Here is a 17,021-nt window from a genome sequence, read left to right on the forward strand (position 1 = left end):
ATAAATAATATAGAAGATCTGTTTAAGTCTCCTGCATTTTTATTAGAGAACCATCTCCTGTGAATTATGGTAATGTAAGGAGAAACACCAAAAAATTCCTCCCACCTTTAATTGATGCTTTGAAACTACTGAGAGGAAAAAAAGCACAGCAATGATGCATTGTGCTTGTGGGTGGAGGAAACCTTATTTGTGAATATATGTTCTAACAGCAGGATATACGGACTGGGGAACTGCCTGCACGTTTTGAACTAGGAAACGTGGACCTAGAGAAACAGGAGAGGTCACCTAAATTGCAAAAGCTTGTTTTGGAAGGAGACCAATTCCAGTAAAATAAAATAAAAAGGAAAGTGGCAAACAGTTGTCAGGGAAGCACTGTATGGATTCAGTTCCCACCGGCAGCTGTTGCAGTAGCATTTGGTCTGCTTCAGTATTTCCAAAGCTCCAGCTTTCTCTTAGCAACAAAAACATAAACAAGCTTATCATCTAATATTAGATCACAGGGACATCTCCTAACTTGTGGCCTTAAATTATCGGCATGAAGCCAGAAGGTTAAAGCAGAAGAGACTGCCCAGGCTGGGGAGGAGCGACTGGCAGAGCGCTCTGGTTTGCATCCTTTGGTGGCCTTACCCTGGCCCACCATAGTGTTTCATCCGGGTGTTTTACCTGCTGCTTGTTTGCTAGCTACATTGGTCAGCAAACGCTGCGGTAGCTGGAAAATAGTGTGAATCGTGCCTCACGTTGTTACAAAGGGGAGAAAAGAAATTAAAAAAATAAAATAATTAAAAAAAAAAAAAACCAAACACCACAGAAAAGGCAGCAGCACAGGAGAAATCAGCTTGGAGGAATGCAATGCAGTCTGTCTACCTGGATGGACGGTAGCAAATTGCTGCCTGGTGTTAGAGCCATATGTCTGGGATGTTGAGCCAAGCTGTTGCCGTGCATATTTACATGTACCCAGCTGCACAGTCACCTCCTGTCATGCCGCTGCAGCGCTGCAGTGTGCTGATGCTGGCAGGCTGGAAACAAGCCATCTTCTAGAGTCAATATTTTTGCCAGGCAATTTCCTTTTCTTTTTCATGGGAATTTTGGAGCCGCTGAAGAACATTTGCTGTTTGGCCATTTTGATGCTCTCCCGCCAGCATCAAATTGTGTCACGTTGCCAGTGCCTTTGTCCAGCTGAACTCAAACCAGCACTGGCTCTGCTAAGGGTGAATTACAAGTGTGGTGATGCTGTGCCTACAGTATCTCACGTGGTGGACCCTGCTCTTCCCGGTGCAAAACTGACATCCTCTTGGTTTCTGCTTGGTGCAAGCAGGTGGTGGGGAGTCGGGGGGGTCCTGTTGCTTGCAGCCCACTGCTGGATTATCCACCTTCATCCAGGGTGACAGCGGCCTCTAGTGCCACCGAAAGCTCCTTTGCAAAGTTTGTTTGTGACTTTGTCCGTGTAGTTTCAGCGCAGGGCTCTGTGGTCACGTCCTCTCCTGGGAGCCCTGCGCTGCAGCCCCTCAGGAGGGTTCCTGCAGGCTCCCTGCGCGCTGGAGGCTGCTTGGAGCTGTGCTTGGAGAGCTGCAGGAGATCTTGCCAAGCTGGACCGTGACTTGTGCCATGAGACATCTGGTGCTGAAAGGAAGGTCTGGGGGGGTTCTGGGTCTTTCTGAAGCCTTTCATGTTCTCTGAAAGCTTTGGTCCCCAGAACAGACTGAAAGGCTGTGTGCAGCCCGCGGGTAGCTGTCACGTGGGGTAGGGCAAGCATTGCCCAAGAACTTCCGAAAGACAAGTCTGTGATCTCAGTTGAGTGACCCGTTTAAAAGGATACTCTTGAATTTGAAATCTGGCCTGTTTTTATAAGAATTAGGATTTTAATTTGTCCTTCCTCTTTTTTTTTTTTTTTTTTTTTTTCCCCAGCCACTTTATTAATACAATCACATTGTGCAATTGTATTTGGTCTTCCTGTTCCTCAGGAAGGTTCCAGCAAGGTGGTAGCACTTGCCATCAGGCAAGCTGGTAGAGACAGGAAACACATCTCTCTCTCCCTTATTTTTGAATGTATTCTGACCGGTTTCTCGGACAAATCAAGAACAGAAGTGAGGTGGGCTTGTTTTCTTAGCAGCTTTGGGGCTGATGTCTGTGCTCCTCCTGGCTTCTTGCCCTTGAAAGTTTTCCCTAGAATTTTTTTTTCAGATGAAGAAAGGTCACTGACGTGCAAGGTAAACGTGTCTAGCAAACATTTCTCTTTTCTGCTTCGTTCCCAAGAGGAATTTATTTTTCATTCTTTGTTCCTTCATTCTAAGGATCCAGCTGCTAATTATAGTAGCGTATATTAATAATATATTAATAACCAAATCCTCCTCCACCAGTACTGTAGATGAACAATTTTTGGCAAGTCCTTTTACCTTGTGATTCTTGTCCTGTCCAAATTCAGAGCGTGACTCTTCTAGGGTGAGCGCAGATGCCAAATATGTCTGTTAACCCTTATTATCTGACAGAAAAATGAGAAACACTGGTCTCTGTAACAGTCGAACTGTGGGATTTGCATTCAGGGGGTATTTAAATGTCCCTTGAGAGGAACTGGTAGAAAAAGCTGTGAGCATTATCTCTCTACCACCTTGGTGTTTTTTCAGTAGTATTTGACTCTCTAAGCCTTATCACTGGCTGACGTAAAGCCCAGTGGTCTCAGCTCTCCTGGGAAAGGTCCCTGCAGAGTGGTGGGGCTACTCATGCAAGGCGCTGCTGCATGACACGGGACAGATTCCCATCCCCACTACCCAGTGGACAACAATAAGCTGAGAGATCTCTCTCTTGTGAGGAACTGATCCTGCTGTTGAAAGCATTTATCTGCCACACTTCTACAGTTAATCTCGTTCAGATAAAGTTGTCCTGTTTTTAAAAGGCTGCTGGTGCAGATGACGTGGGAGGGCAGGAATTCTGCCGGCCATCAGATTGTCCATGTTGGGAAGAGGCGAGGTTGCTCCCGCTGTATCAGAAATCAGGCTGCATTTTTATTTGGAAAAAGGTCGAGGTGTGGGATGGGGGTCACTGCTGCTGAGCCTTGTTTCCTGCAAAGGCGGCGAGCAGGTGTGCTGCTGCGTGCTCAGCTGCCGACTGGCTTTATCCAGCGCTCAGGGGAAGCGGGGCGGGGGATATTTTGGCATTTGCTTTGGGCGGAGGAGCCCAGGCTGTAGGTTGGCCTGCTTACTCAAAGCAGGAATATATGCGGGATCCTCCAGGAATGGTCAAGGAAACGAAGCAGGCACCACTTGAGCTAGCCAGTGTAAAAGAACTGCAGCTTGACAGCATGGAGCAAGCAGAAGGTAAAACTGCCTTTCCCCATCTCTGTCTACATGCAAAATTTGTGTGCAGTTCCTCTTTACTTACTAATCGTTACCACTGACACGCTTCGTGTATTTAATCCTTGTGTCTAACAGCACATTTGTCTAATGGAAGGTTCTGCAGCCAGCGCTCCAGTTCCATCTGGGTACAGTTTCCTGGACGTCCAGGGTATCAGCATTTAACTTTGACACGTTCAAATACTTTTCTGTGTCCAAAAGTGGCCATTAAACTAAAGAATGTACCCAAAATATTTGTGGAGATACTGTGTGCTGGTACAGCTGAGAGCTAGTTTAGCACAGCATCAGCTATGCTGTTAAATTCTTTGCTCCACAGCACTGACCCACGGAAGTTACAGGTGGAGAGGCCAAGGATGCCAGGTCGCCCCCCTGGGATTTCTATAGGAAAAGTTTTTGAGCAAACTTAATTAATCTTCTGTCCCCGAGAATGGGGGTCACTTGAAATTGAACCAAAGCCACTGCCACATGCTAAGAAATTGCAATCTTAGCTCTGCAGGAAATGGAAATCTTTTATACGTTCTCAGTATTTGGTGGAGTTTTCTGTAACTCAGCTGGGGCTGATTCGTGATCCCCTGCCTTGACGCTGCTCAGGCATCTCTTCAGGGGCTGCTTCCAGGAGGTGGCAGTCGAAGGCTGCTCAGATGTACTTGCCAAGTGAGCATTTCTCCTACGGCTTATCTAGTTCAGTAGCTGAGCCTTCTTCATCACCATCAAATTTAGATTTTATTTTATTTTTTAGTTACAAATGGTGATTTCCAAAATATTCAGATTTTTGCTGAGGGAGTTGGGTTTTTTTCAGCCTTCCTGCCCTGTTTCAGACTGTGTAAACTAGCTTTTGGGAAAGGTGTAATAGATCTGCTTGAGGGTGTTTAGAATGTCAAATTGTGTTGACTCACTTGCAAATGAGAAAGAGAAATCCTGATGGAGGAGGACACTCGCATCTTTGCCTTCCTTTCTTTCATCAGCAGGCAGGAGATGGAGTTTCATCCTGCTCTGTTTCGTGCAGCAATCTCTTTAATGCAAAGAGCCAGCCTCTGAGGACTGCAGACTGTGGTGCACGTTGTTCCATGACACAGTGACAAACTGCTCGGTGTTGTATATTGACACCTAATGTCCTATGCTGAACACAAACCAATTTCAAAGTAGTCCAGCCTGGAAAGCTTTGCTGTGATGGTCACAACTGATGCATTCAGTGACTGGGGGGAAGTTCGGTAGGGAGAGGATGTTGCAGGCTTGCTTTGGGTTGTGTTTGCGGCTCTCTTTGCTTTTCTCTTGCAGAAAAATTTGCTGGAGTGTGGTGGTGCTTTTAAACAAGTACGTTTTCCCTTTTTCTGGAAGAATTTCAGGTTCATAGCAACAGCAAGCCTTCTCCAGGCGAGGTAGCCAGTGTAAGGAATGTGATCACTGAAATTTGTTGCCTTTTCACTTTTTACCGTGATGCTGAGTGGCACTAATTAATGCAAAGAGATAACACCGATCATTTGAAAGTTTCCAATCCGTGCACTGGCTCCCCGGCCCCAAACTTTGCGAGTTCCCGGTAGGTACCAATGCTGTGTTTTATTCTTCTGGCAGGGGAAACACAGAGCGCCTGGGGCTGAGAGGGAGCAGGGCTGCCTCCTCACCTGGGCCTGCCGTTAGAGCCCTGCTCCCCTCGGTGTGTTGCAGCAGGCCAGCCTGCAGAGGAGGGGCGTTGGGCAGCTGCCGGAGGGATGCAGCACCGAAGGAGCAGCTCCGCTCTCTGAAGGGCGTACAAAGATGCACGTGGGCAGATGGGGAAGCACACGCAAAATCGTCGAGAGCTGTGTGATGGGCAGTATTCTTAGAGCATCAGCTGCCAGGCGTGTAACCTCAACCCATTGTAAACGTCACATCAAAGCGTGAGTTTTGAGGAGGGATAAAGGGTACTTGTTGTTTTGATTAGCAAGTGACAAAGATCACAAGTCTCTTAATCTCTCGGATCAGCACCTGAACATGTTGAGCAAAGCGAAGCTGTTGCAAATAGAGAGTTTCATCTTTGCTTGTTAACTTGCTAATCATACCGTAAATAGATGATAGAAATTCAGCCTTTTAAACTTTCATGATTTGAGAATTCACAGTCCAGATTGAAGCACAATGACAGCTCACAACATCCAGGACTAACTTGAGAGAGAAAAGCAAAGGCCTGAAAATGGTGAATACTCAGCCGAGCCTTTTGGAGCCAGCTGTGAAACACTTCAAGAGAATGATCCTGTTATCCCTCTGTCCTCGGCTTATTTAATAACTCAGCATTGTCTGGCTGTCTCTCCCCTCGTTCCCAGCTCCAACACTTGCAGAGTCTGACACGTCCTTCTCTCCTGCCTGTTGAGGTCTTTCGAGTTAGAGTCAGACAACTTTTTATGGCAGTTTCTCTAATGAGCATTTTCAGTTGCAGTGGGCTGATAGCAGAACATGTTAGCACAGGGATAAATACAGTGAAGAACTGAAAGCTGTTGACTGCTTGGGTGAGAAAGCAGGAAAGTTTCTTTTTTGACTGTTTCCATGTAATTGTCAATGATTGACTTGCTGCTGGGTACATACTTTATTATCTAACTGAAGGAATTTTATTTTGGGACCTGCTGTTGGCATTGTTGCCTGCAAAACTTGGGCTTGCTTCTCTTCCACCCCTGCAGCTTATAGACAGTTTCTTAGCTAATGGCAAACTTCCAGGTCATAGGAATGCATTACTGGGAAGCTGTAGTTTTCCAGTTGTTTCCAAGGGACCAGTATCAGTACTTCAGGCTTTTGCTGGGCTTTTTTTTTTCCTCCCTGTTCCTTTTTTTCAGTGTGTCTGTGTGTGTGTGTGTAATATTTATATAAAACATACGTGTGTGTGTGTAGGTATGTAGGAGAGCTGTATATATGATAAAGATTTTTTTACTACACTGCGGTGTTCGAAATAGTGACATTGCACTCTTAAGAACAGCTGTTTCAAACATTTCAGAGTCTGAACATCCGTATGGCTTTCCATGTGCTGAATGCACCTTCTTGTGTGCAGGAAGCCAAACCAGTGCCTGACTCCCCTTACCCGTATCATCTAGATCTGCGAGAACCAGAAGTCTGTCCTGGCTTCCAGGAAAACTGTCACTATACTTTCTAGTCTCGTGAGTGTAGTTCAGAGTCGCTCTTAAACGAGAAAGAGAGCTTGGGCTGAGATGAGAGGAGTCGGAGAGGGCCAGCGGGGCAGCCCCTGCCCACCACAAGCTTTCCTCTAAAGACCCACATCAAGCACAGCCCCACTTCGTGACCGATGGTGCTGCATTCACAGAGGCCAGACGCCCTGCGGTCGCTGTCTGCCTTTCATATTCCCACTGCGCTTGTTACGGGAGCATGGATTTATTGGAGAAGGACCTGGTGGGGATGGAGGGAACCCATCATGGCCCACTACAGCTTGGGGGGGGGGGGGTCAGTTTTGGTGTGTTACAGCAAGACGAATTGCCTTGAATCCACTTTGACAAGAGGGCAGCTGTAGCGTTTAATGAACGTTTACCTTCCAAATTTGTTGCCAAGTTTGACGCACGTAGGTGAGTGCTGCTTCGGTGCTGGGTCACCGCAGTATGGAAGTGCAAAACTTGAGGTTTTACATATTCTTGGTGTTCCCTCTGGGCCTGAGCGATGCCGTTCTGCCAGAGGGCTCTGCGTGGTGGTAGATGGTGTTTGTCACAAACGCCTCAGTCTCTCGAGTGCTCGAAGGCGTTCAGGAAGGCAGGAAAGGAGACCAGCGTTGTAAAAAGATTATCAGAAGCTTCTGTGTTTCTTGGAGAAATTCATCGTCTGTTCTTGTTATCTGTGTGCCAATTAATGGGGGCTTGTAATTTCTTTTTCTCCCTCATTCACCCTTTACTTGGGAGGGGTTTCTCTCCACAATATGTTCTTTTTTTTTTTTTTCCTCTGACAAAGGTTCTCTAACATACAGATTTGCTCTTCTATTCTTGTTTTACCAGCTTGTATATCCAGGCTTACTATTGCCCTGTTTTGAATCTCCCCTTCTGTTAGTATTTTATTGCAGCTATTCTTGCCTTGAGATGGTGATGAGTAGTTGGGATCCATCTTTGTGTTGCACTGCCCTGATTAAAATTGTTAACAGAGAAAATGGGTGTTTTCTTGAAAATAGAAAGAGTTAAGTGGGAGCCAGATTCATCATTTGGTCCCCATCTTTTTTTGTAGCTAACGCACAAATCAGAAGCTTGTAGCAATCTTCTGGCAGCAGGACACACTTGTCTCTGTCTCTGGGAACTATAAACTTGTGCAGTGTTTTTGCTGACTCTCACGTACGCGTCTCTAACAATTTATATTCTGCTGCTTGTACTTGAAAGCAAAACTCTGGGAAAAATCTGTTCTGCTTTACGCATGCATTGAACTTGGCGAGATGGCTGCTCTTATTTCATGTATTTCTTAGAGAGAGCTTACTGAAAGAAAATACAACGCATAGGACCATTTCTTTGAAGATTGCTTGGATCATGTGATATTTGCTTGAATTAATAGGATGACATAGATACTGCATTTCGGCAAGCTATGTGTTTCTTGAAAATGCAATTTAAAACTCTGAGTTGTTTACAGACAGCCTTGTACCCCATTTACTGTCTGTCCCCTGCAGCTTGCTGTGATCTGCAATATTTCTGCTTTGGAGAGCAATGTATTGCTCACGCTCTGTCATCCAGCTCAGCCTTGCTTTGTGGCTGCATCAGACTTGCCATCTCCTTTCAGTGAATTTGTTCTCTCTTTCTTTCCTCCATCCCTTTTAGCACACTCAGGTCTCTTAAAATTCAGCTTGTAAGCAAAGCGAAGCATCACCTAAAATTGTAAAATCAGTCTTTACCCTCCCTCCCCCTCCAAAGGAAAAATCAAAACATAAAAAAAACCAAAGTAGGGGGAAAATGTGATTGAATTGCCAGCAGGTATGGTGTCTGCTGTTTGCATTTGAAATATCTGCAGCACCACCACCTTCTTTCATCGCCAGGATGACTTGTAGAAACCAGCTATGTCACTGCAGCGGCTCTGTCGACTTGTTTCAGAAAATTCAGTTATCTCATGCTTGTGAAATGGCTTTGGGTGAGCTCCAAGAGGTGGGGAATTGTGTAAATGGAAGGAAACCAAAAGTTAGCAATCAATAAAGGCTGCAGCCCAAACTGAGCCACCCTGACTGGCAAAACGTGCTTGTCTGAAGATTAGTTCGCTGTTACAGGTTGGACACCCAAAATTGCTAATGATGATTTAACATATTCATATTTTTATATAAATTGTGGGAAAACAGAGGGGGAAAAAAGTGGGAGGGTGACGGGGTAAGAGACACAAAATGTTTTTTCTCTTGCTGTATCCGTACGCTCCTGTATGCAAAGCTGTAGCTAAACACTGAAACGAGGGAAACCCTGCAGCCTCGCTGTGCTCCTGCAAACCTGACCCTGCCACAAAGCCGCCCTCGCGGCTCGGCAGCGGCATGCCCAGCCTCCTGGTCAGCAGCTGATGCTGGCATGTTTCTCCACAGATTGGCCTAACCTTTTTTGAAACTACTTTGAAAATTGTTTTGGCCTCTCTCACATCCAGAAGGAGGGAGTTCACTATTCTTCCGTGTGCAAAAGCACTTCAGCCGCTGTAAGCGTGGCCTTGTGTGGCTCACACGTACCAGGAGTGTTCCTGAACAACCACGATGTGATCCACTGCATACGTGCTGCTGTATGAGCCAAATTCCTCCTCAGGCAAAGGCAGGTCTCATCTTCCCTCCTCTTACTCCTGTTGTATGTATGTAGCTCCTACACGCGTGTGTCCTCGCTGCAGAGCGTGAAACGTGAATTCCATTGCTTCAAAGCTGTTGCAGTAAAATGCCTGCCTTACTTAGCTACAAATTTACTTGGTTTATGTGTTTCAGGAGCCTTTTTTTTTTTTTTTACTGCTGCTCTGAACTTCATTTGCAGTATATTTTGCAAATGCATTCTTCCTGTAGGTGGCTTATTACTTCTGGATGCTGTGTGAATAGCAGCTATTCTACTTGTGTCAAAAGCTGCAGAAAATGCTTATTGTTTCCTTAATGTGCCATTACCTGGGTAGCACATATGCGCTGCATAAAGGAGAGCAGAAGAGAACTACTTGTCTGCAAAATTAGGAGTTACACAGCTTCCATTCATCAAACAGCAGCTTTTTTTTATTCATGAAACAGCAAGTTCTTGGGAGGCAATCATACCTCTGAATTTTAGGCGCTTCCTGTGTTGGCGTATCCATCACAGCTAGTGTGTCTGTCGGGATAATCAATGGGAAGAAATGAGCTCCTCTGCAGTGCATTCACATGAGCTGTGCTGGAGGCTCTTTCTGAAGGTGATAAATTGTCCCCTGGAAGTGCAGTTCAGTGAGCCTGGCCAGCTGGGATGTAGACATCTCCATTGTAGCCAGCTCCCAGAGCATGATTCATCTCCTCCAGAAGTCTGCAGTGCAGGCTTCTCCAGCACGGACAATCGATCCTCCGCATTCTCCTCGTACTCTTTGGAGATCAGGGGAGTTCGGGGCATGATTTATCAGGTCAAACACACCAGTTTGGGGCGAGAAGACTCTCACGTGTGCCCCACCAACGCTTGAAGTGCGAGGAGGCTCCCATGGACTTACCTCCAAAGAGTGTGAGGAACCCCCCGTTAGGTGATGTGTCTCTGAGCTCTGGAGGTCAAGTCTGCATTTGGCCACACACCTAAATCAGCGCTGAACGCAAGATCATGAAGGTGGATAAAAGCCATCATGGCAGGTGATTGCAGAATGATCCCAATTTTGTGATTCTTTGAGGTTTTGTCATAGTGCAGCAACGTTTGTAATCTTTCTAATAAATGTCTTAACTTCCTGGATCAGATTTAAAATCTGTTCAGCCCATTACCTTTTATGTAAAAGTGGTCTGTAGTGGAGAACCAGGAAGAGGGTCCAAGGACAAAGTAAGCGTATTCCCTGAATGATCTTCATCCCTCACTTGGCTAATTATTCTTTGAACATATCTAGATCTTTGAAACTCTCTTAACCTGTGGCAGTGATAGACCTACAAAAGAACATTTCATTGCAGGCACCCTCATCCTTGTACAGTGAGAGGTATTAATAATAATTCCCTATGAACCAGGCTGAAGAGTCCAATCTAATTAATCTTCCCTAAGATGGAAGCCACTCCACCGATATGGAAATCAGACTTACTGCTGTGCAATCCCTGACTCTGCAGGAGCACTGCTGAATTCCTCTCCGGTTCCTCCGCAGTGAATGCCGGTTCAGTTTATATATTTTTATGTGAATAATTCTTTTGAAATCTTCCCAGTTTAATGAAATCAACTGGTGACCAGCTCTGTATTTTAACTGTGTGTTTTTCAGTATTAAGGGACTCCGTTTACTCTGGTGTGTGAAGGTTACTACTTTAATTTCATGGCTTTTTTTCAAGGTGTTTTGTCTTCATACCTGCAGTTCAGCCGGTTTCCAGCATGATGGGTTTCATATTGATGAAGACAGCAGATTGCAGGAATATGATCATGAATATAATGACAGGAAGGAGGGTCTGAGGAATGTGCCAGGGCAGGATTTCTGCTCTTGAGATCTTTATCTGAATGAGAGACAGTTTGTGGGTTGAGGGTTTTTTTTTTCCTAATGATGCAATAAAACACGGAATGGGGCAAATATTGCACTAAATAGATGCACCTTTTTTAACAGAACATGTTTAACTCTGTAGAGTTTATTTAGAGATTCTAGGGAGAACGTAATGTGAGCATTTGTGTATCCTGTGTTCATGGGAAAGTTGTCCCAAAGCAGAAGTTGATGGTGGTCTTGGTAGATGGAGCTGAAATGATTCTTGTCCATATGAAAGAGAGTAATACCTCAGCCTTGGAGGTTGCAGAGACAGGAAGGCAGAGCATCTGTTTTTATTTTAACCTCTTCTGCCCTTTATTTTCAGGTCTTATCTGACTCCGGTGCGGGATGAGGAAGCGGAATCACTGAGGAAGGCACGATCCAGGCAGGCCCGGCAGACTCGCAGGTCTACACAGGTGAAGAATGGAAATACCTGTGTTGGTGTGTAGGACAAAGAGAGCTGATGAATAGAGAGGCAAAATTTCCTTCTGTATTATTACTTAGGACGAGGGGCTTGTCTGCCCTCACACTGTGGTGAGGAGGTTCTGGCAGAAGTTCCTGCAAACAGGAACTACAAAATACTCCCCCAAGCATACACGGGTTAGATTTCAAAGTTCTCGTTTCTGCAGTGTACCTGCTTATTAGTCTGTAGCTTGATCGCGTATATTTGGGTTGCTTTGAGTCGGTGATTATGTGGGTATGCTGAGAAGTGTGTGGAAGGCAACAGAAGCCTTGCCTTTCTGTTAGCAGAGGTGAAATATTTCGCCTGGCCAGGTCTGAGCCTGCTGGGCATTTTAAACTGACATCTAGTTGCAAAAATGTAAAAATTCTCTCTTACTTTCTCTCCAGGGTGTGACACTGACAGACCTTCAGGAGGCAGAGCGAACCTTCAGCCGGTCTCGGGCAGAGCGGCAAGCTCAGGAACAGCAAAGCGAGAAAGCTGAGAGCACCGAGCCTGCTGAGGACAGCAGCGAGAGGCAGGAGACCCGGTCACGGTGGAGCAGAAATACGGATGAGGAGGTGATGCTTCTGGCCTCAGTTCTCATTGTTTCAGGTTTAATGAAACCATTTAGGATAGCTGCGATCAGGAGAAATTCTTTTGGGGATGTCTGTTTATTTTAAGGGGGACAGGACAGACTTGCTGGAAAGTAGTACTGGGGAGTAGTACCTCACCTCAGCGATCTGCGTGAGGGATGTGGGTGTGTTAGAGGTTAGCTGTTCCTTTGCTTTCCACTGGGAATGTCACTTTTCTGTCCCTTGCCAGAAAATAAAACTGTGTAAATCACAGAAAGTGGAATGAGAAGGCTAATGATAGAAATGTGGCCTGGATCCATCCTTGCTGTGCAGACTGGGCTGAGGCTTTGTGTTCAGGTTTTTCCACAGATGTTCTGTGCGGAATGGAAAGCTAGAGAGACCTGTTCCCTCCCCCTGCCTTCACTTCGGGCTTTTTACTCTAAATCATTCATTTCTATTAGGTAACTTGTTTGACCCGCCATTGGCTGTGGGGACAAAGAGGTTGATCCCAGACCTCCCAGCGATGGGAAGGTGCTCTCGCATGTAACTGTACAATGCTTTTAACATTCATCCCTGTCTCATGGAATGAACCTGATCTGGCAGATGGAGGTGATCACTTCCAGCAGCAGTGAAGAAAACATTACACTCTAAAAGACTACCCAGTTCCCTGAAATCCCGAATCTGCTAGATCCTCTTCATTCTACTAACTTTTTGTCATGGTTCTTTGTTTATAGACTGTCTATCGGCGATTAAGGTGCCCAGTACAACCAGACAAACCTACGACACCTGTATCTCCTTCGACATCAGCACCTCTGCTTTATACAAGTTCATACCTGACTCGAACAAATAAATATCTAGGTCTTGACTCTGTGAATCCAACAGACTTTAGAGGTGCAGCCACAGAGATGGAGAAAAATGGTATGTGCCCAGCAGAATGAGGAACAGCCAAAGCTCAGGGATTTTCATGAGTTTCAGAACTCTCAATGTGTACAGACAGAGAAGGTTTACTTGTTATTTTGAGAGGAGCAGTATGGGGAGCTGCCACCTCACAAAACGAATGTTATTTGTTTTAAGTGGAAATCCTAACGTAGGGTACAGCTTATTGCTTGTAACAGAGAGGGATAAAAGGATGTTTTCTGTTTTGGATAAGTAAATGAGATAGTAATCCATGGAGCATTTAGATCTTAGAGCTGGGGGGAGCGATTCCCCTAGTACAGTTTGTCCTCAGAACGGGAGTAAGTCAGGATGATTTGGGGAGAGCTGACAGCTAGGCTTTGATAAAGGAAGGAGTGTGAGTAACCAGATGTAGCAGGGCAGATTCCATTTCATTTGGTTTAATAACTCCTTTGTAATGTAACACAAGCCAGGTTGGCCTTGATCAGCTTGAAAAGAACCCCAGTACCTTAGCAAAAGCACAGATGTAAATCACTGAAACCAAAGCAGTCTTTCTTTGCTTGGCCAGAGTGTGAAGAGCAGGATTTAGACGACAGATCTCTGAACAAACAGTCAATCCGAGAGAGGCGGCGGCCAAAAGAGAGGCGAAGAGGCACTGGCATCATTTTCTCCACAAAAGATGTAAGTTTGAGTTCCTTAGAGAAGAGAAACTCATTCTGTAATATTCAGGGTGAATTTCCTTCCAATCCCAAACGTCAGGGTTTTTTCCAGGTCAGTTGATTTCCCATTAGTCCTTCCCTCTCCAACTCTGTTTCAGACTGGCACTTCCAAAGGAATCGCGTTCCTGTTTGGCCCATACAAAACCCAAGCAGCCGGCTCTGGGAGGCCTGTTCTTGAGCCATAAATCATTGTGATCCTTGCAGAATTATGAAAGAGCCCACATGGGAGAAGAGAGATAGGAAGTCTAGTTTCTTTGGAAGAAGGGTCACGAGCCACTGGAATTATGTTCAAATTCCTCTGAGCCCAAATTTGGCTATGCTTTAGGCCCCCTAAAAGGAAGACAATGAGGAATAAAACCTGTGTCTGGATCCCCTGCCCAGCACCAGAGAACACACACAGCGTAGATGCAGCAGAGCTGTCTGTGTCCTGGTCATTTCTCCTAGTCCTGGTTTCAAAAGGATTTCTTTGGTCTGAGGGAAGAAATCCAGCCCTCCAGATCTTGGTTAGAGACTCAGGTAGGGAAACAGATCACCTTTTTCAGGAGAGAAGAAGTGTTAGGAAGTCATGGTTAAGAAGTCTGCAACAATTCTAGTCCAGCTATGGGCACGTAGCCTTCTTTGTACACCTCAGGGGTGAGACTTCCTGCACAATACAATGAAAAAAACCCCAGTGGTCTTCCCTGTGGCAACAGTAGATATGTTGAATATATGGAGCTACAGACGAGTTGAATGGCCCTGCTGGAAACATCAGAATTTCTATTGAAAGACTTGCTGCAAACACCCCTTTTTATTATTTTCAAATGATTCTTACTTTTTTTTTCACTTGCATGCCAGATGTGATTTTTTTTTTTTTTCCTTTTTTGTTAAATGCTTTACAGCTTGCCCAGTTGTCTACTGGATCATTATAGCAATAGTGCTAGCTTTAGAGCAGAAGGCAAATCACTTCCCAGAGTTTTAGTTCCTTTCCCCATTGTCTCTATACAAAACTACAGCTGCAGCATCTGAAATACCTTGGGTTCAGTGTGGAGTCAGAGGCGATGCTATGGTAGTTTATACCTCTGAAATCTGGAGCTGTTACGAAGAGGCAGCAGGTCACAGAGAGGCCGCATAAGTGCAAGCTGTCTGGGGTGACTGATCTCCTCCTGGAGTCTGTTGGAAGTGGAGGGTGTCCTTTGGAAGGCAGCGTTATGTGCACATTTCAGATACACAGTCTTCCCAAGTGTCACAGCGTTTGCTCCCTAAGTACGTTAGGAGCGTTACTCCTTCTGCTGACTCTGCAGGAACATTCAAATTGCAGTAGCCAACTGTAGAGAGTTAGTTCTGTCCCAGTACCAAAATCTAAATGGCCATTAGGTTACCAAACGTGATCTGATAATCAGCCAAAAGCATCTAGACAGGCATTTCTTTCGACAGAATTGTTCTTAGCTTTAATATCAAATCATAAGCAATACGTTATCTTCCTGAGGCAAAACTTTGTTGTCTCCAAGGCTGCCTAGTTATATTGTTTGCTTTTCATCCTAGGATGATGATGAAGTTGATGGAAATGAGGAAGTGAAGGAAACTCGGGTAAGTGAAAACATATGTCTAAATAGTTGGTGTTTCACTCTCGAGTGTTGGTGGCAAGAAATCTTCTGTGGCTTTATTCGTGTTTATACGAGAGGTTCAGGCTCTGTTCAGGAGCTGAGTACAAACTGGGAGGTAGTTCTGCGTAGCAAATTGCTCGCTGATTTCTCATCTGAGAGACAAAGAATATCTACAGACTGGGCTAAGTTCAAAAGTTGGCTCTTTGAGAGCTGCATAGGCAGTTCTCAAGCCTGGAGGGACTGCGGCAGAAGCAGGGGTCAGTGCCTTACTGAGGGCACTGTCAGAAGCTGCGATGGCTGCGGAGTATAGCTGTCAGGTGTCCCGAGAAAGGCGCATGACCTCGGATCTCGGGCTCACCCTGACGCTGTTATTTCGGACAGTACGTTTTGTATTTCTAAAATCTGTGCTCTTGTCTCCTCGTGGGTCTGTTTTCTTGCGGGGAAATTCCCTTGGCGAGCAACACATCAGAGATTATTCATTGTTCCCCTGTTCTTGCAATAGTCTCATTATCCTTTGAGGCCCTTTCTTTCCTTTTGTAATAATTATTGAGTCCTTCCAAATTGACTTTGGTTTCTTTTGGTTTTGTCTGTCTTCATCTAAAACACATTTGAGCCTGACAACACGACTTACTCTGACAATGTTAAAGCTAAATACATTTCCAAACTATGAAGGCATGATGTGCAAGACCTGGGGAAAATAGCAAATTTAAGGGTGCATAGGGGTCAGCCTGCTTATGTGACATTTAATCTTTGCCAGAATGTGTTGAACTGGCAGTAGCCTTTCCACGTGCTTTGCAATTCAGCAGAGCGATTGAAGCATCATTTTGCTGAAATTAACTGCTGCTTTGCTGCAGATTTTCAGTAATGCTCTTCAGGGTTTATTTTTGTTTTTCTTTTTGCAATATTCGGTCAAAATGGGGCAAAGTCACGGTGAGCCTTGTGGGAACCAGAGACTCACACGGTGCTGGGATGGCTCTCAGCATGTGCTTATCGTGCAGTGCCAGCCTTTGCTTTCCCAGTGCTTGCTTTGCAATGTGAAATGGGGGATATTCCTTCCCACGGAAGCACCACCTTCTTGGAGCAGCCCAGCTCTTCCCACAGGACTGCCTGTTTGTCACGGTACACGGCTTCGTTAAATCTTCCACTTAACCCTGCACGAAAGATTCGGCCATTTATCGTCCTTAAAATTGTCTTGACATTTCTGCCATCTCGCAGTAAGACTGAACGAAGAGCGTTTGGTAATGTGTAGAAAGTAGTAATAGGGACACCTTGTTTCCAGCAGTCGTGTTTTGGACTTGTTGGGAAATGTCTTGTTCTTCTGGGAAGTTGTCCCAGATTAGCTAAATTAAGACGAAAGAGTATCTGAGGCTGCAGGTTTGAAGGCTTCCTAGAGTCTAGTCCTAAAAATGCTGAAAACTATTGAGCACAGTCCTCACGGCTCTTGTAAATGGCTAAACTGCACTTTGTAAGAACTACCATATGCTCCTGCCCCGAAATTTAGTGTCACCCAGTCTTTTATAGTTAATGATGCTGGTTTTTCCCCAAAGTAATAGCAAGAAATCCTTTTGTCTTACACTTGCCACGATTTTCTTGTGGGTTTCAATCTAACAGCAGAGCAGCTTCCCTTCAGTTCCCTCGGCCCCTTTGTGCCCAGGCTTTGTGGCAACAGTCCTCTGTTTTCTTACGCACCTCACATACCTCAGACCCTGATTTAAACTCTCCTTCCACTCTGCTGGTGCTGTTTTTCCCATTCTCTGTCCTGTTTTTATCCAGTTCTCAGGTCATTTTCTTTACTGCATGCCTCCAGCATCATGTCACTTGTTCAGTCTTCCCTGGTTTATTTTACATCCAAATCGGAGAGATTTCTGTCC

The 17,021-nt window shown here is 45.3% G+C and overlaps 1 protein-coding gene across 6 annotated transcripts in view; it reads left to right on the forward strand.

Annotated features, from left to right (window-relative positions):
* Positions 1-17,021, forward strand: part of PPP1R12B (protein phosphatase 1 regulatory subunit 12B) — a 121,115-nt gene that overhangs the window by 63,898 nt on the left and 40,196 nt on the right. For all 6 annotated transcript variants that reach the window (XM_086476377.1, XM_086476373.1, XM_086476374.1 and 3 more), the window contains exons 15-19: positions 11,266-11,356; positions 11,790-11,960; positions 12,689-12,872; positions 13,417-13,529; positions 15,089-15,133. In XM_086476377.1, the coding sequence (XP_086332503.1) occupies positions 11,266-11,356; positions 11,790-11,960; positions 12,689-12,872; positions 13,417-13,529; positions 15,089-15,133 (604 nt within the window). The remainder of the gene's footprint in view (positions 1-11,265; positions 11,357-11,789; positions 11,961-12,688; positions 12,873-13,416; positions 13,530-15,088; positions 15,134-17,021) is intronic.

This window comes from Leptosomus discolor, chromosome 21 (genome assembly GCF_034619465.1).
Source record: "Leptosomus discolor isolate bLepDis1 chromosome 21, bLepDis1.hap2, whole genome shotgun sequence".
Taxonomy (NCBI): Eukaryota; Metazoa; Chordata; class Aves; order Leptosomiformes; family Leptosomidae; genus Leptosomus; species Leptosomus discolor.